Here is a 19,717-nt window from a genome sequence, read left to right as displayed (position 1 = left end):
TTGCAACAAACTCTCAAAATGTCCCTATACTGCCATACTGTTGCATTGATCAGCACCAGCTCAAATCTCCTTAATTGGTTATAATATCCCTAATCACCTCAAAACAAAAAAAGAACACTCACCATTCTTTTTATCTTTACTCTATTTGTAAAACTCTTACTTTCTTGATAAAAAAAAACTGTTACTATTGCTCAGCTGTTTTTTTATTCATCAGTACATTTTTTAGTTCAAATGTTATGCTCTTAAGAGTTATACAAGCTTCTGAGAGTTCCTGCAAAAGCTATATGAATTCAGATCTTTAATTGCTTTTTGGTTTCACTGCAGTGCAGGTGATGTGAGATGCTTGGAAGATGTTCCTATGAATCAGATCATTCATAGGAACTGGATAAGAGTGTGACAAAAGAGACACCACACAGAAAAGAAGGAAAACTTTGCACTTGTCACTTTCATGTCTTTTACTTCCACTATATGATATTAATCCAGATGATTAGGCATTGGTTTATGTTTTGAAATTAGAAAGAACGACAATGAAAAATTGAAATAGTCTTGGCAAGTTCAATTGAAAAAGGTTCTACAGATCAGAAATAAACTGGATTTGAAAAGCCATGTAGGCCTGCAAAGCTGCAAGAAAAGCTTTGCTGTGCACTGCACAGTGTCTTTAAGGTGTTTAGCATTCATGCTCTATTGTTTACTATTTTCATCAAAACAAACTTATGATATGGACTTATGATATGAAGGCTTGCTTTCTAATGATGCAACAAGCTACCAACCACAACTTTTTGCAAAACATAAGATTAAACCTATTTTAACAAAGCTCACAATTTTTAACTACAAAGCCAGACTGCAGCTCCACACAGCATACAGCATTGACAGTAATAAATATAAAGTCAGACGTTAGGCATGATTGAAACATGGGAAATAGAATCCCAATCACTTTATGTATCATAACAATATACACCATTGATTTACCTGTAATGACTAGGTTAAATGTGGTTTTGCAGGTGAGACAGCTGCAATCAGGAGCCTAGAGTAATAAAAAAAACATCTTAGGACTCATAACTGTACTTTGCGTATTGTTTCCTGCTCTTTTTGACTCATTTTATACTATGCATGATGTGAACCTCAACAGTCCAGACATAGTGATTAAATAACTTTCATCCCCGATGACATAACCTCATAACTCACCAAGAAATTAAGGGAGATGTAAAGTAAAATGACATCACTAAACATACATGACAGTGAGCTGAAATAGTAAAACCATATTTAATTCTCCTACTTCAGCTATCTAAATGTTTGGCATAAGGTAATATTTCATCTCAGCTGTTAGTTTGTTAATCCTGGGTAAAGCTCTGACCATGAGCCACATGACTTGTGGTCGCCTTTTATGTTGTAAACTGATGCTGCAAGCCTGAGTAAACTTGGCATGCCATTCTTCTCAGACAACTTCCAACTCCCAATATAATAATAATAATAGTAATAATAATAATAATAATAATAATAATAATAATAATAATAATAATAATAATAATAATAATAATAATAATAATAATAATAATAATAATAATAATAATAATAATAATAATAATAATAATAGGTTTAGGTCGATACTGAAAATAGATATAGGTCAGTATTTTGGTTACTCTGCAAGCCAGGGGATCTATTTCCAAAGCCATAATTACATAATAAGTTTAAAAACGATGTGAAAACTGCATATCATAACTCTGACTGTGCTGTTTGTAAAGAATGCGCACGACATTTCTATTACCCCTACCGAGGATGTTAGAGGGGTTTTATAGAGCAATAAAAGCCGTAAATCAGTCACTTCTAAACGACCCCTGGTTCCCGGCGTGTTTTACAGGCTCTGACACAGTAGTAGCGGCGCACTGCTTACAGGACTCCCTTACTCTGTGGCCTCTACAGCTAACTCTACAAAGTGCGGATCTGTGTGGACAATGAATACACTCCGTGACAGCGTTATTGCAATGTTACATTGCTCGGTCGTAAGGATCATTGCTGATGTTTCCTGTATATGCAGAAGCAAGAAAAAGGGAACAGAGAGGAGAACAAGAGTGACGTGCAATCCATTGCCTGGCGTGGTATTTCAGTTGCCCATGTATTCCTGTAGAGACGTATTTGCGATTGTTTTTGCAGCACGCAAATTCGGTTCTACAGGGTACATATAGACAACTAATGTGCTTTCAGATTGGGGCTGGAGAGAAGAACTGTTGAGCAAACATCGGTGCAAGCAGGTTATAAATGAGGCATGCTTTGTCAGATATATTTCAATACGGCAATTGAGCAGAACAATCACATAAAGCGTGCGTAAAAGCTGATGCTTTTCATGTGGGAAGCAACGCACACAGCTATTTGTTTGTTTTTTATTTTTTTGTTTTTTGTTTTCCGCCCTGAAAATAATCTACACACACAAACACCCCCACACACGCGTGTATACGCTTACACAGGGAATACAGAGGCTCTCCTTTCTCTGCATTCTGCATTGAGGTGGCTCCTATATGAATATTCAGCCACAAACACGGAGAATACAAAAGGACGGCGTGACAGGAGCAGATGAAAAATAAGTTTCTATTGTTCCCAACCATTTCTTCTACTCGCCATTACCATACTGACCGCTCGGTAACCTTTCCTTCTGACACCATAGAAGCTAATGAGAAAATCCTTGGATGAAAAATGCAACGTTGGACATGTGACCTGTTTAGGGGGGGTTATTAAAAACAGCAAACATTCTCAGATTGAGAATCAATTGAACTAATCGCAAAAGAAAAGCACAAAGTGAGTATAAAAACACAACTTCATTAGCATATTTTAAAGTATATTCCCATTTTTTATCAATCAATAAAACTGAGTTCCTCATAAGATAAAACAATAAGAAAGCGTGCCCGTTTGGCTGCGTCGAGTTTTCATCTAAACACATGATTTTGTGGTGCACCCAGCCAATGTGAGCACCACGCACTCCCTCTCGCCCCATGTGCTCATGGCGAGCGCATTTTAATATTAGTTAGACAGCCTGACCCGCGTTTCACCCCTCGCGTATGACTGCTTCCAATAGTTCACTGCCAAGGATTATTGATGGAGAGACAGCAATGAATTCTTTCTCTCCTCACAAATGGCTTTCAGATCGTGCACCTAGTTCAATAACTAGTTATAATGTAGAAGTACAAAAAAATGAGACCCTCAGGCGGATTAATTTGATGTTTCATTTATTCATTTGAGGGATTGTTAAGATTTCTCCACCACCACTACTCCCCCCCCCCCAACTCCCCCCGAAAAACAACCTTTTTACACGCGTGTTCACACAAGTATTCATGTAAACAGAATTAATCAAAATTCTGCAGGTCCTTCATCCTTTTTTTCACATTCACTGTCCAGTTGTTTGACCTGAATTCAGAGACTGCAGCAATATCTCGCTCCCTAATGAAAATGGTTACGATGCGCTTTTAATCAAACCCTTAATGTAATGGCCTCCACGCGTTTACCTTCCCCAGGTGTAATAACATTAGGCGGGATAGTCCAGTTAAAATAAAAAGTTTTAATGAAGTGCAGACAGACTGGAGACCAGTTGGCTGTGAATGCTGGTATAAAGCGACCGCCAGGGGAGCAAAGGTGATTTTTAGAAACTGGATTCCCCAACATAAACCACTGCGGTACTATGGCTCATTAGAATAATTGTAATATTATAATAAAGACAGCCTCCGCTGCAACAAAACATCCTCCCTCTGCTTTAAATAGAAACAACATGTAGGCTACTGGAAGTGCCTTTCATTGTACTGTGTATAAAACCCTTGTTTATATGTCTAAAAAAAAAAACACAAAAAAAACCCAACAAAATATAAGCTGATCTAAATAGGAATGATAACAATAAATACAAAAATCTGAACTTATTAAACTTTCAGGCATCATAAAACTCTGATCGAAAATTTGTTTGCCCTCAGCCAAATGACAGATGTCTCTGTTAAGATACAGATTTGACCTGAAATCAAACGAGGAGACTTACTTTAACATCCACAGTTGCTCTCATTTTCACCCAGTGAAATGTCTGAAACAAAGCACATGACTTGCATATAAATATAATAAATTGTTAAAAATATATTCAGGAAAATGCCACACTGATCTTCATTGCAACATTACATAATTATTCTATCAGGCACGTTGTAGTAAGCAAATTTTTAAATATTTATATTTTATTTCTATCTATTTTAACGATTATAATGGTAGGTTAATTTGGAAAGTTATTAGATAGATGTAAAAGCCTGGTTGTAAAAGTTTGATCTTTATGTGGAAATTATGAGATAAATGTTAATAATCTTCATAATAAAAACCGATAGAATTGTAGATATCAAACGTAATAAAATCACTGAAAACAAACCATGTCAAACTTTAATTTACAAATTAATTTAGTTCCGCACTTATTTTCAACTACTAATTTTTATTACAACATTTTGTTTAATATTCACGCATTTCTGAAGGGAGACTGTGCAAAATATGCGCAATGTTCGAATTCCTGCAGAACAGAGACCCTGAAAAGGATTTAAGACAGATCGTTTTCAGACGATAAAACAAAACTTTACAAGCAATTTGGCATTTCCTTGGGCAAGAGCTACTATGAATAGAATTCCCTGGACTTCAGCGCCTCTGAATTATGGCGAACAGTCAATAAAAAAGAAACACGACTTTGTCTTCACATTGTAAATAAAATCAGTCTCTGCTCTGAAATTTTGCAATTGAGATATCTGACTCTTTTTCGAGTTCCAGACAAAGGGAAGTCTGTGCTCACCCGGAAATGACCTCTGCGGATTGAAGGATGACAGTGTCGGTTCCACAGGTCAGAGAAAGGAATACACCAGCCCAGAACATGGCAGTGAAAGCGGATATTCAGACCAGTTTCACTTTCAAAATGAAGATTTGAAACTTTTTTTTTCCTCTAGCACCTAGCCTTTATTCAAGAATCCCTTCAAATAAAAAACGCTTTATATACCTAGAATGTGTATACAGTATATTTGAGGTGTACGAGAGATAACAAAATATTTATTTTAGGGAAACGGAAGCCCACTCCTTTGCAAATTCTTTTTCTAATGCAAATTTTTCTGGACATTTTCTAAATGATAAATTTTTTACCAAAACAACACAGAGAACAAAACATTTCGAATGCCCCCTGCACAGCCACACTCACACGGGAGGATATGTTACACAGTGCCCCCTATTGAAATAGCACAGTTGACCCTGCACACCTGAAAGCAAAATGTACCTTCAGAAATGGAAATAAGGTATATTCGGCTCAGCCACCGCAACACATTTAATACAACGGCAACTAAAACAGACCAGAAAAAAGTATTTGTAACCACAGCATCCTGTAAATGTGAAAACTAATCAATTTGAGCTCTGATGTGAAATAATAGCACCTCCACACATTGATTAGGAGTAGAGGAAGCTGTTTCTGTAGGCGGAGCTGTTTGCCTAGGCATATGGGTGATTAAATGATGTCTCCAACAGAGCAACAGAAAACTATTAAGGTCATAAGAAGGCATTGTCTCATTAGTTTTCAAGCTAATCAAACTGGTATGGGTTTTTTGTGTGGTTTAAAATGGTGGGAAATGTGCAAATATTTATTCTTTTTTCAGTTCACAGTCAAACTGTGTTACTAAAAATGAGATCCGAGAACCTGTGTGGTGAGAAAACGGCCGTGACACACAAAAGACCGCTGTGACAAGGTGAAAAAACCCAACAACAACGCCCATTCTCCCTTAAACGACTGCAGCATGCTAAACAACAGTACAATTATCATGCATCTTTTTGGATAATTAGCCCCTAATTTGCTACACAGTTAAATCTAAATTGATACAATTTTTAAATCATGCTACAGATATTTCTCCTCACGAAATTTTATGTATTGAGTGGATGTGTCAGTGGGCGGATTAGTGCGCAGGATGCAGTATGTGTTTTTCTGTTTTTGACAATAAAACTGCAGCATTCTGTGTTGTTATCTGCTGCATATTCTCTTGACATTACTTTGTTGTATTTATTGCAATAACAAATTAATGTAGATGAATAATTAGCTTTAATCACATTTAGGCCTATCTTGAAATGAAATAGACTTTTATTCTTGGCTTTAGGTTTATGAACGTGATGCAACTGTAACGTGAAGTGTGGAAATTAATTATAGCGATTTTTATTTTATTTTCTCTACTACGAAGTATAATGAAGCAGCAAATTTAACCTTGCTCCTCAAAATGATTGTGTACTGATCCTCCACTTCATGTTATACTTCAGACATAGAGAACAAGATCAACTTTAAAATTGTTGACAGTTATAATTGAGCACTAAAGTGGATCTTCTCTCTTATTCCTAATTTTTAAAAATAAAGATCCTAACGCCATTTAAACATAAACATAGGGCAAATACTCGTTTTTTTCCACAGCACTGCTTCATTTTATCAAAGTTTCAAGATTTTTTTATTTAAATTAAACAGACATGTTCAAGTTAACATTTGCATGGGAATATTGCGAGCAGATGTGGAGTAGGGCAACGTAAGAACTTAAAAGCTCTTGTTCTGATGTTATTTTTAACACACTCGTATTTGTTTCAAAAATCATTTTGAAAACATAAACCGGCGAGCATTTTCTAATCTTTGGTATTGAATCACAGCTCCGCTGAGTCGTCATCAGGTAATTCAGTTATGTTTATATCGTCAATCCATGCGTTCAAAGTAACTCAATCACACACACGCGCGCGCACAAAAAAAAAAGAATATTTTGAGCGATATGACTGCACAAACCCGAAGCAGTATGTAAAGTTGAAATAACTTACTGCAGCAGCAGGTCTCAGCCCTTCGCTCCGCTCCACAGTCCGGAGAAAGGTACTGCATCCTCTGCCACTACCACAAAGCCCTTTCCTACTCCGATAAGGGGGAAGCCAGCAGCTGCGATTCCGGACAGTTAAGATTATATATGATGTGTATATATCGAAGGTTTGTCAGCTCTTCCAGGCCATAAAACCCACTTAAACGACACCACGTGCTTCTCACGCACCATTCACAGGCCCTGCTTGGGGCAATTGGCATTTGTAACCTTGTAAACTTTAAAATCCCCAAAAAGAAAGCTTGAATGCATGCTCTCACGTTAAGGTTTATAGGCCCCAACAGAGCGCAGAGAAAGTGGACGCTGCAGTAGACCGGTTCAAATAAGGGGAGATCATACAGGAGGCTGTTAGTTTTAAAGGTGAGTTGGCTTTTTTATTTTATTTAAGTAAAGATGGGGATTGCCTCTCAGGATACGCTGCATCACTTGAACTGAGACATCAAATGCTGCTAAGTGGTATTTTAACTATAATGTAATGAAACAGGGTTGAAGCAGGTCTGACCATATGCCCCCAAAGAAGTGTCTGTGTGCGGCCACAGGAAGCCGAGCTTTGCATCCACTGTTGTGTTGTTCTAACAGGCTGGTGTGGCCCTTCCTCATCCCCTGACAAAACAGGAAGCCGAGTGTTCCTGCAGAGTGCTGGAAAAGGGGGCAATAAAGTTTTATGAGGGGGGCCTTAAACTTCAGAGCGCGTTTGTCAACCAGAGAAATTCTGGGGTCTCTGAGAATACCTAACAAAACAAACAAAATTTCATTTGAAAAATGAGAGTTACATTTTTATTCAGTGGACAAAATGTGAAGAAAAAAATGTCTGAAGTACGTAACTATTTTTTGCAATGGATCTCAGATATTAAGAGAAAAATAATACTCACAAAAAAGTGTCTTATTTTTAATGATTTTATTGGTTACAATCAACAAACTGGCCATCAATCAGGCCTTGTGTGCATCAGGCACCTGTAGTTTACTATGGGAAACAAATAATGCTGCATTGCACATTTCAGTGTTATCAAACACACTCACAAAGTTATGACAGACAACATGGATGACAAACTGCACACTAAACACATCAGACAAAATCCTGATTTATTTGACGAAGAAGGAAAACAGTTTTCAACCTAACCGATTTTATTTTATTTATTTTTTTACTCATGGACCTTACTTTTTAATTACACGCTTAAGAAGTTGGAAATGATGAACTCTCAGTCATTACTCTGTCCCCTTTACTATGAACACATATTAATAACGTTGTGCAGCTTTTTCAAGCGCAATGCGGGTCAAAAGCATTGAAGGACCCAGCTCCCGCCAGAGCCCAGCTTTTTGCGCAGTAAAGTGGGGTTATCATCGCATAGGCAGCAAATTAATTTAGAAATGTAAACCGATTGATCATAGTGAGCGATATTCAATACATTAGGTTCCAAACCGCAGAAAGTGACACATAATTGGTGATGAAGCACACAGAGCCGTGTCATGATGTCATTGCTCCTTAGCGGTTCATCCGTAGGTCAAGCGAGCAACTCCAGCACTGCTGTGCAAGTGTAGGGCTGCAGAAAAAAAAAAGTGCTGCATCGCCTGTTTTACTCCTTTACTTTGATCTTTGAGTCCTTCTTCCATTTCATCCTTCTGTTCTGGAACCAGATTTTGATCTGCCTCTCGTTTAGGCACAGACTGTTGGCGATCTCTATGCGCCTGCGGCGGCTCAGGTAGCGGTTGAAGTGAAACTCTTTCTCCAGCTCCAGAGTCTGGTAGCGGGTGTAACTGGTCCGGGAACGCTTACCCTCCGATTCTGAAGCAGTATTAGAATATGTCAGCTTTCAGCAACATTATATTGCACAAATTATTGCAACAAATTAAGCTTTGGTTATAATGTGAACAAATATGGAAAAGCTATAGTTATTGAGGCCCTCTCCTCAATAAATTTAATTTATTTCTATTGATATATTGTTGGATTTGCTCTATAGAAATTATATAACAAGAAAAAAAGCCGAAGATACTAAAAAAAAACTAAATTTTATTAATATAATCATCTTAATTGTTTAAAATTTGAAAACAAAATTGTAGCTCAGTAAATCACTTCTAACACCTATGAATTAATCAGATAACTTACAATCTCTGGGCCTCCCTGTAAGGTATGAAACCGCTACTAGTAGGGAAATAAATCATCCTGAATCGAGACCAACATAAGTCATAAAAGTAGCATTTAATATTATGCAAAATGGTGTTTTCCAATTGTTTTCCTATTTATAGACTTGCACAGCCTCGCTATGTAAAGCAACAGGCCTGCAGCCGCTGGATATTTAGATTAATCCAACATCCCTGCTGCGTGTTTTCTGTGCATGCATTTGCAAAGTGAACAAACACATATCCAGTCTTGCTTCTTGTTTTGTAGCTAATGCATTTACAGTTTTCTCTGCAGCTAAATTGTCAGCAGCTATAGGTTTGGAGGCATGAAGAAAGCATGTCTATTCAAATCTCTCAGAGGTGAAGAGTTCAGAATTGGGTCAGGACATTGGTGTGGCCCAGAGTTCAATTAAAGGCTAAAGCTTTTTGTCTTCCTCCCCAAGGAACACTGAAAATTTAAAAGCATGTAGGGAGAAGCAGAAACTCCGCAATAACTATTACATAGTCGGATTTGTAACATAATTTCAATGTTTTTTTTTCATATATTTGTTCTCTTATCCAATTATTTCACCATAAATCACAGCACAGATCACCCCTTCACCGTAACAGAGCAGGTTTACGAGCAATACATGCCTTTGTCATAAAATTTATGACCACGAGTTTTTATTATTTCCTGCTTTTGGCCTATAAAACTCAAGAGGGACACTAGAGCGAGCGAAACCAAGTGTTGTTGCGTTAAGAGTGAACATCATATTCGCACTTTTGTTGCCTTTAATAAAACAGGAAAACTTTACCGTGGCTCATGTGCAGTTTTGTCATCCAGGGATAAATCTGCGGCCGCTGTTCACTATCCTGAAGCTGGTGCGCATTTGCGTTTGTTTTCACTGTCTGTGCGCTTTCCGCTTTTTGGCTGCCCTCCTGGCTCCTGTTACCTCCGAGTTTTGCGCTTCTTTCCGGGTCTCTGTCCGCGCCTCGTCCGTAGCCGAGTCCACTCTCCTCTACGGGGGAAACGCTGGAGAGCATGCCTATCTGTGTTCCGGGAGGGAGCAGAGTATCCGTGTTGCCACGCAGCCTACTTCTGATCTCCTCCCGTTGCGCAGCGGTCGTGGGGACGGGATAGGAGTAAATCCCGTTCACGTTAGCACCCTCACAACGGCTGGACGTGCGCCCAGATGCATCGAAAGTAAACATGCTGTTAGCAGAAGTTTTCTTGCTTGTTTGTCCAAAATTGGAGTACTCAACACGAGAGTTCATTTCAGAACTAATTCAACCCACCCACAGTTTCTATTCAAACACAGCACACAAGATGAGGGTTGCGGGTATTTCCTTCTTTTTGATGATCATTGCTTTTTCTTTGTAGGCTTCTAATGGAAAATTCACAACTGTCTATCCCAAAGAAGAGGAAAAAAATAATCCAGGATTTATAGGTGGAGTAGGCTTTGGTATCTTTTCTCTCTTTTTTTTTAATTCTTGATCCGGAGCGCACTGCCCAAATATGGGGTATTTGTATGCGATCACGTGCATGTGTTGGCCAGTCATAAATTGGCTTGATACTCAATGGGGATATTGATGAATAGGAGAAACGTGTCCGGTAAACTTTGAGCTGTTTGGTTGTTGGGGACCATGCAAGGGGGATCTTTAACGCAAAAAGTCAGGACAGAAAGACAAGAGCGTCATCTGGTGTCTGGAATGGAGCAGGACGTGTCAGGACGTGCGCCTGGGACGCGTTTTAAAGTCCAAGGGAAGAGAATGTTGAAAATATATATAATAATATATAATATAATAATATAAAAAAAATAAGTCGTTTGCTTTGTACATAAATTACTTTAGTATAATAATACTAATACTGTAACTGATCATAATAATAATACATTAATACATTAATCTATACATATATATATATATATATATATATATATATATATATATATATATATATATATATATATATATATATATATATATATATATATATATATATATATATATATATATATATATATATATAAACAATATCTAAAATAATATATATGTTTACTTGAAAAACTACAATAAGAAAAGTATTTCTGTTCCCCCTCAACGTGAAAACATTAAATTACGAAAGCTGAAGAGTGTTTAGTCACCATTGTTTTTCTGTTCCCACTGTAATCCTCCAAAACCCTCATATTAACTTATTATAAAGATTTCTTTGCACCTAGAAAATAGGATTTGACCATTCTATTTTTGTTGTGATTAACTTGGAAAACATGCCCAGTAGACCGCATTTGATTGTTAGAACAAAGTAATGATCGAAGCAACAAGACGAGAGTTATAGGCTAAAGATTTTATTCACTGATACACAAATATGACAAAACAAAAAAATCATAACACTCAAAAAAGTGAAGAATTACTAGTGTACAAATCTGTTTCACAACAAAAAAATGCATATTGTCAAATGATTTAAAAAGAAGTGGCGCTTTTCTTTGACGGTATGCTGCGCCATAACCAAGCGGCTAAATGCACAGCACGGGATTTGCATAATATGTAGTTATGCTTCTTTTATTTGATATATACAAGCTCATCAGTTGACCGTGCAACTTATTTTTTTTCTCTTTTTTTTAATACGTGGACAATTCAAGTACTAGTTTACATTGTGTTCCGTGGAACGCCGTGGAATGTGCATGTACAACAATGAGCAAAGTCAAACCAACACTGTATTTGGTGAGGTGATTAAAGAGTTCACAGTGAGGAATTGGCTGTGGGTAAATACAGACTTTTTGCCTGGTGTTTGGGAAAAAGAACCCAGGAAAATAACACTTCTTGTTTTTATTATTTTCACAATACATTTGAGACATTGATATTATTATTATTGATCAAACAAACACCTCAGTGCTCCAAATGTCACAGAGACCAATCTTTGATGGAATAATGTTTTGAATATTTAGTGCTCCACAGCTGCTGTGGTCAAGATGAGTTAAAGAGCAGCGGGTATAACCATCATGCAGTAAAGTCAAGTCTTCATAGATTTTTTTTATAGGTAGTTATGTTGGACTTTCATGGTCAGAAATGACCTCCTCCTCTCCACTTCCACGCACACATGTGCGCAATACTTTCCAGCTATTCCTTCTTCTTGTGTTCATCCTTCCCTTCTTCCACTGCGCTTCCACTCCGTTCCTCCTCCTGAGCAGCTCCTGTCTGTTCACTTCCAGTCACCGTGGAGGTCAGGTTGCTCTCCTTCTTCCATTTCATGCGCCGGTTCTGGAACCAGATCTTGATCTGCCGCTCCGTCAAGCACAGCGCGTTGGCGATCTCTATGCGTCTGCGCCTGGTCAGGTAGCGGTTGAAGTGGAACTCTTTCTCCAGTTCCAGTGTTTGGTAGCGAGAGTAGATCTGACGTCCTCTGCGTCTATCTGTCCCGTAGCCAACTCCTGCTGGAGCACAAAGTAAAAGGCAATTATTTTATCCCTGAATATAAAATTATACATTACAAGTAAAAAAAAAATTGGCCAGAATTTTTGTCTAAAATAGCAAAAAATGTTATTAAATTTTAGCCGACAGTGTATAGAATTATTTCATATTTTCAAATGCAAAATTACAAAATGATTTTAGCAATATTTCTTTGCCCCAAGTCATCGATTATTATCACTACAACAATATCAAAATCAAAGCTGTTTATTTGCACATGGTAAGGCCCATCTCACAAGTCGAGCAGATACAGTAATGTTTTATGGGGCCATAAAAAGTAACTTACTCTCTTGGTAAGACATATCGTAAAACTGGCCCATTTCCCTAATTTATTTGGTCGTAGTAAAACTCACCGCTGTGTGAGTTCATGCGCTGCATCCACGGGTAGATCGGAATATTGCTCTTCTGCTCCTGGGCTCCTGCCCTCCCCTGATCCAGACTGTACTCCTGGGCAATGTGGCTCTGCGAGCCGAGTCCCATGTTTGTCTGCCTGCAGCTTGGCAGGACGTCCTTATCCTGGAGGAACACGTTGGATCCATACTCATACTGCGCCCTGCCGGAGCCGAACACCACATTCTCCTGAGGGGAATAGAAAGGGGCATATATCCGATTCTGGGTCACAGCGGCGCCGTACGACGAAAAATGTCTGACTGTGTCATAGGTGGTGGAGTTTAGGGGGACGTTGGGCAGAACCTCTTGACCACCGGACAAATGGCAGGAGAGCGACGGGTTTGCGAAATAAGAATTCATACCTTGCCTGTAACCCTTCTCTCCAACTCTTCCCCACTTCTTTATCGGGTCTCTTTTCAATCTTCCTTCTCCAGTAAATCTCCCTCCCGCCTGTGTCAAGTCAACCAACCACACCTTCCTCCTCAAAAATCGCCCGTATATCCCCCCTCTCGAGTTGCTGCCTCTCCTCCGTGGATGCGGGGCTACTTTTGAGGATTGAATATTATTAATTTCCAATCTCCGGTTAAGACGCAAAAAAAAAAAAAAAAAAAAAGCCAGAGTATTATAGCCGAGGCTTGGCTCAGTGAGAGACAATATGACAACGTCAGCTGACCATTCTCGACCAATCGAGAGGCGGGAAGTTGAAGCGAAACTGTGGCTTTTAGCTCAGAGCTGCGTGGAGCATTAGTGCTAAATGCCGATAAACACAACGCAGACTGCAAGTCAAAGGCGCACCATACAGGGAATTTTTTTTTTTTTTTGGCTTAAAGTTTAGAAGACAAAAACATGGTTACCATTCAGTAGAATAAACAGGAATTGTGATTATCCCCACGCTAATATCAGACTCAAATTTTATATATATATATATATATATATATATATATATATATATATATATATATATATATATATATATATATATATATATATATATATATATAAGAGCATGCAGGATGATAAAACAACAAATGCATGTCAATATTTTCCCAAATATCCTCCTGATTAAATCTTTTGTTATAAAATTCCAAGCATGTGAGCACCTTAGAAGTGAAATAAAGAAGGGGGTTAGGGTGCAGGGGGTAAGAATGCGTTTATGGTCTCTCTTCTGTGAGGGCTATAAAACAAGTGACGTTCCCCAGCTCACCAACAACTGTCTCTCTGCTGCATAGCCCAGCAAACTCAAGCAGCCTAAGGAAATTAAAAATCAATGTACTGCAAGTGGAGAAGGACGGAGATGAACGAAACTGCTCGTATAAAGGAGTCTGGGGGTATGAATTATGCCGTGAAATGTAAAAGAAATTTTACCCACTCCTGCCTAACAGTGTAAACTCATCCATGCTGCAGGCCAGCTGTGCCTGGTGGGTCAAAATAATTTATAATTTAAGATATCACATTTTGTGTTAGGTTTTCACAGCGAGGAATCAAAATGCAGCATGTTATAGTCTTGATACAGATGTTTTCTGGGTCTGTTTTGTTCTAAGCTCACCTCGACATTCCTCTGAATCACACACACACACACACACACACACACACACACACACACACACACACACACACACACACACACACACACACACACACACACTTGGAGGAAACAGCGACCGATAATTATCTCTGCAGCAAATTATGCCTTTGCAAATTACTCGAGGGGTTGTTTTGCGCAAAAACCAAAGCCATTTTGAGGGAAAATTGACTACTTTTAAAAAGTTAAAAATGATGCAATTCAACACAAGATAAACTGCTCCTTTTGTACTTTATTATTATCATTATTTTATTTTAAAAGAGCATTTGTCTGCCTAGCATATCATTGACCCCCAATTAAAATGCTTTTAAACCAAATGGAAAAAGAAAAAAAAAAACAAACAACGACAAAAAAAATCTTGGTTGCATGTACTTGAGTCAACAATCGACATTATCCCCCGTTTTGCAACGAGCCATAATTGATACCAATAAAGTAATCGATAAGGCTTGAAAACGTCTGTTTTAGCGCAATCACTTTGGCTGCAGCAGCCATACTTGTTCAGCCCATTGATCTTATCCAATAAGAATAAATATGCGTTGCCTGAAATGTTTAACCCTGTTTGCTGTGCTTTTTTGTCGTTGTTTTTCTCTTTTTTTGTGTGTTTTTGTGGGAAAAAAGGAGGGGGATCCCGAAAAGACCATAAAAAGAGACAACAAAAGAGAAGGAAGTGGACGGTGCAATAAAAGTTTCCCTTCACCCTTTCTTGACCATATGGGACATCCGCGCTTTGCACAGAATAATGTAAACAGAGCACAAAAACTTAGTCTGCGAGGCGATATTATTTCTTACTTTCCCCTCAATTTATTTAATAAAAATCACATTTACTTATTTGCAGCTTTAATGCGCAGGAACAAAAAAACTATTTGGGGAAATTGCAAAAAAAAAATAAAAAATAAATAAAATCTTTTAATGAATCAGAGATAGTATTTTTTAGAAACTCCTCCATCCAAATTTTTAAAATCGGTATTTTAACTACATAGACATTTTAAAATGTGTTTACTCCTGGTATTTTTGCGATATATATGTCATACTGTCTACAGCAGAAACGCAATGATGTGTTTTCATTAATTGCATTAAAGGATTATTGATTATATTCTTTGGACCATTGGACGTTTTTCATGTCATCAAGAATGCCATGATTATAAATGTCTAATAAGTTACATGAAATAATTCTATATTTAAAAAGTCAAAAATATCTCTCTCTAGACTATTTTGGTTCACCACCCCCTCTGTTTCTTTTCCCCCGTATTGTTGCTCACATACAAACAGGAAAAACAGCCCAGTCCATAGAGTGGAAGGCTGTAAATTAAAAGGCTTGAACAGTGGAGCCAATGTGCGGACTGGAATGCAGCAGAGGTTGTGTCAGTGTGCAGAATCAGAGAGGTCATTCTTTCCCCAGAAGTTTTAGTGTTTTATTGCGGCCCGTGAGGCAAATCACATGCATTTGGGACACCGTTTGGTCCACGTATTTTAGTTTTCCTTTTTAAAGGGACATTTGGAGTGAACAAGAATGCGCAAAGAAGGTCAAGAAGAACCAAAGTGAATATAGTCCAGTATATTTGTGTAATTATACAACGGTTATAATTTAATATAACCCAGGGATATATATTAAAATATCATGCTTTTATTGTAATGCGCAGCGTTTTACTGTAGGCCTATTATTATTATTATTATTATTATTATTATTATTATTATTATTATTATTATTATTATTATTATTATTATTATTATTATTATTATTATTATTATTATTATTGGACTATTTTGTCCTGGTAAATTATAATCACGTCCTTAATTTTAGGCATATTCCGCCGGCAAAAAGCCCCTATCCCTCAACACCGGAGAATCAAAAGCTTTCATTTTGCTTACTTGCAGACAGAACCGACTTTCTAACGTCACAACATAACTCAGCATTACCTACACGAGGCCCTTAAAGTCACTTTATTGTGAGCCATGATTAGAAACAAAGCAAGGGAAGCAAAATCTTCTCCAGCCATGGTGCTTTTCTCCTCTTTTCCTACCCTGGTTTCTAATAAGGACTTATTCTCATACTAACAATGTAAAGCTCCTCTAAGCACTTTACCGCTGCCGACCGGCCCAATTAATGCCCGGAAGTGTTCGACTTTATGCTCGTTAAGCACTCAGGAAGCTGTTGCCCAATGAGCACATGTTGATCCACACATCATAAATTATGACCATTAGCGGGGGCAAAATTTTGGGGCCTGTCGGAATTTGAGGTAAGTGAGGTAAGTGAGGTTCTAAATGCGGTGACGCGGACAGATTCATGACTTCATGAAGTTTTATGCGAACCATCTCTGCTTTAAAAATCGTTGCACAGCTAAACAATGGACACCCCCCCCCCCCTCCCCATTTGGGAGTTTTACCCAAATGGCGTCCATTATTAAATGGCAACATCTCCTCTTCCCCTTCTCTGTAGGTAGAGCCAGACAACAGCAGGACACGATCCAAAACGCCAGTAATGTTGTAAAAAGGAAAAGTGAAGCAGCAAGGTTTTATGACTTCAAAGGGAATTTTCCTTGTAATTATATTTTCGGTGATTTCAATGGATAACATTCAGCAGAAACACATGGAGTCACTTTATCACACAAAACAATATTTTTTCCTCATTTCAGACGTCATTAAGCCAAAGACAGAAAACGTTTCTACAAGGACAGTTTCTTTCAACAAAAAGAGGAAAAAAGTAGTACCTCTCTCCCCCATTACTCACACACACACACACACACACACACAAACAAACGTTATTTCAACTTAGATCCTGTTTAATATATCTCGGCAGTAAATATAACCTCTTGCTGACATATCATTTAGTCCAATCTGTACTTTTCATGTATCATAATATTTAGCACTTTTGCTGTAGCTATAAAATATTATTTACCCCTTACAATATTGATATAAAAAAACACTAGACATATAATATTTAATAATAATAAAGGATACATGAAAAAGATAAATAATAATAATAATAATAATAATAATAATAATAATAATAATAATAATAATAGTGCGCCTTCCAGGCTATATAAGATAATTGATGAGTATATAAACATCAATACACTATACAACATTTGCTTCCCTAATTCACTATGCCATGTTAAGTGGTCTATTATAGATGATTTGTAACTTTTTTTTTTTTTATCTATTCATCCAGTTCTTAAGCTAGATGTTTCAACATATTCTAGATTTAAGGTTTTTATTTGCTTTGAATCATGTTTGACAGAAATTGCTGGTTTGCATTTTTTATGGTTGTTTCTGCTAATTTTCCTTAAGATACTGTTTTTTACTTTTTGGCAGCTGTTGTTTGTATGTCATATATATATATATATATATATATATATATATATATATATATATATATATATATATATATATATATATATATATATATATATATATATATATATATATATATATATATATATATATATATATATATATATATATATATATATATATATATATATATATTGACATCCCTATCATTAATATGCATTTACTTTTTTGTTTCATCAACTGCTTGTGAGATTTGGTTTAGTTTCAAATTAAATCTTTTTTCTGGAAATCACTATTTATTAGTATTATTCCATCTCGTTGCTGTTTTATTTTGTTAGATCATTATTACCTTAATATGTAATGATAATATGTAGTATAAATATAATAACTTCATTTATGTCGTCACTGGTTGTGTCACATAGCGAAGCCTCAGACAAAGCATTGGTTTTCAAACATCGAAACAGAAACCACAAAAATGAAAAGCAAATCTGTCATGTGGACAAGTGAAAATAACAGACTCTGGTAAACACTCCTCCATAGAAGCCTGACTGAGCAGTAACATGCTGGCAATGTTCTATCAGCTGGGTCAGCTGACATCCGCAGTAACCCTCCGCCGAAAAAAACAGCAGCTGTAAACAACCAGACTCAACACCCGCCCACGCATCCATCCCCCTCTCGTCACTAGGGGGCACTACTAAGACCTTTTTAATCCACATATATTATAATTCGTATGTAAAATGGGCGTGCATGGGTGTTTATGACATAAACGTGCCTGGTGTTGCTCATTGGTATTACTTAGTCTTTAAACATGTGGCAATGAGTGTGCGAGCAGGACATAATTAGAGGAGCGAGTGTAGCTCCGAGTGTAATTCGTCAGTGTATGGTCAGAAGGGCCTATGACTGATGGGAAAGTTAAGTGTCAGGAGGCTGTTTATCACAACAGACCGTGTACCGCACTTCTAAAATGCTGTCTGAACGCAGAACAGATGAGCCGGTAGGTTTACAAACAAGCAGGTGCGCACAGCACTGAGGAGTATCATTAGAAGCGCTTCGGGCATCTGCAGGTCAGGTCAGCTACACAGAATGGACACTTTCAACTTCTCTGATCTCACTCACTCTCACATTATTCACCGTTTTAGCCCAGCAGCAGCAACACCAAAAAGGGAGATGCAATCATTAAGAAGAAGAGAGAAATCCTACCTGAGAGAGCTCTTCTCTTGTGGTCCAGAACAGCTGAGGGGTCAGGGTGGAGAGGGGGGCGACAGCAGCACGGCGCGCATCTTCTTGTTGTCGATAAGGAGCTCTGTCTGTTAGAAAAGTCTTTCCTTGCTGGCTTGCTTTCTCTTTTTGCTTTCCCAGTCGTGGTTTTATTGCCTCCAGAGGAGGGGGACGGCGAAAGAGGGGTAGAGATCAACGCAGGCAGCGGCTTGGTAGAGGCGGTGACTGTCCCGAAGATCCCACCGCCAGGAAGTCGCGGAGATCGGCTGAATCTGTGACTTGCAGCCGCACCCCGAAAGAAGCCGTTCTATATTTGTTTTTTACAGTAAAGAGAAATTGGCTTTTCTGTGCTCCTTGCTTTTAGACAGCTGCTGATACAAGGGAAGGAGCAGATAATAGACAACAGCATAAAGTTCATGTTCATAGAGCCTGGGCCACGTGGCCAGCTCCAGCCAATCCCAGCCAGGGCTCAGTCGTAAACTTTTATTACTCAGCTGTAAATTTCTTTCCTTTAACAACCAGGAATGTTTGCGACCATCTTTTACTTCCCCTTTTTCTACAAAAGGACAAAACTAAAATCTGCCACGCACTGCAAGAGCCACAATTCTGTTACTACTCGAAAATAAGTCCCATTTTGGAAATAATAATCTGAAAAACGACCACTTCCTATTACTGACAAGGTGCCATGAAATGCTCAACCAGCAAATGAAATAAAATAAAAAAATGAAGGTGTAAAAATAAAGATATAAGCGATCTGAAAAGAAAGATGATAAGTATTTATTCAATTTCATTTGGGTCGAAC

At 37.8% G+C, this 19,717-nt stretch overlaps 2 protein-coding genes and 1 long non-coding RNA gene across 4 annotated transcripts; all 3 read right to left on the bottom strand.

The window, feature by feature from the left end:
- Window position 1: 1 nt before the first annotated feature.
- LOC119785011 lies at window positions 2–19,340 on the bottom strand. The gene is made up of 3 exons (XR_005280999.1): window positions 18,898–19,340; window positions 4,013–4,054; window positions 2–1,024 (listed from the first exon to the last, which is right to left on the bottom strand). It is a non-coding gene; the product is annotated as an uncharacterized LOC119785011 (long non-coding RNA).
- On the bottom strand, window positions 7,756–10,574 carry hoxc5a (homeobox C5a). Its single transcript, XM_038287383.1, has 2 exons — window positions 9,785–10,574; window positions 7,756–8,655 (listed from the first exon to the last, which is right to left on the bottom strand). The coding sequence occupies exons 1-2, from the start codon at window positions 10,242–10,244 to the stop codon at window positions 8,447–8,449; spliced, it is 669 nt and encodes a 222-aa protein (XP_038143311.1). The 5' UTR covers window positions 10,245–10,574; the 3' UTR covers window positions 7,756–8,446.
- On the bottom strand, window positions 11,299–13,411 carry hoxc6a (homeobox C6a). Of its 2 annotated transcripts, none has more exons than XM_038287382.1 (2): window positions 12,788–13,411; window positions 11,299–12,397 (listed from the first exon to the last, which is right to left on the bottom strand). In XM_038287382.1, exons 1-2 carry the CDS (start codon window positions 13,182–13,184, stop codon window positions 12,087–12,089), a joined length of 708 nt encoding a protein of 235 aa, XP_038143310.1. In that variant the 5' UTR covers window positions 13,185–13,411; the 3' UTR covers window positions 11,299–12,086. The 2 variants fall into 2 exon arrangements, with proteins under 2 accessions (XP_038143310.1, XP_038143309.1); XM_038287381.1 differs by having other exon boundaries at window positions 11,299–12,400; window positions 12,788–13,410.
- Window positions 19,341–19,717: the final 377 nt, after the last annotated feature.

This window comes from Cyprinodon tularosa, unplaced genomic scaffold (genome assembly GCF_016077235.1).
Source record: "Cyprinodon tularosa strain WSP-4 unplaced genomic scaffold, ASM1607723v1 ctg239, whole genome shotgun sequence".
Classification (NCBI taxonomy): Eukaryota; Metazoa; Chordata; class Actinopteri; order Cyprinodontiformes; family Cyprinodontidae; genus Cyprinodon; species Cyprinodon tularosa.
This window is presented reverse-complemented; position numbering and strand designations above follow the sequence as displayed.

Bases quoted from the DNA above. Each gene is read 5' to 3' on its own strand.
- hoxc5a (XM_038287383.1), bottom strand. From the start codon at position 10,244: ATGAACTCTCGTGTTGAGTACTCCAATTTTGGACAAACAAGCAAGAAA. The intron at 8,656-9,784 runs GTAAAGTTTTCC...ATACTGCTTCAG, and splicing joins AAAACTGCACATGAGCCACG to AATCGGAGGGTAAGCGTTCC.
- hoxc6a (XM_038287381.1), bottom strand. From the start codon at position 13,184: ATGAATTCTTATTTCGCAAACCCGTCGCTCTCCTGCCATTTGTCCGGT. The intron at 12,401-12,787 runs GTGAGTTTTACT...TTTGTGCTCCAG, and splicing joins GCGCATGAACTCACACAGCG to CAGGAGTTGGCTACGGGACA.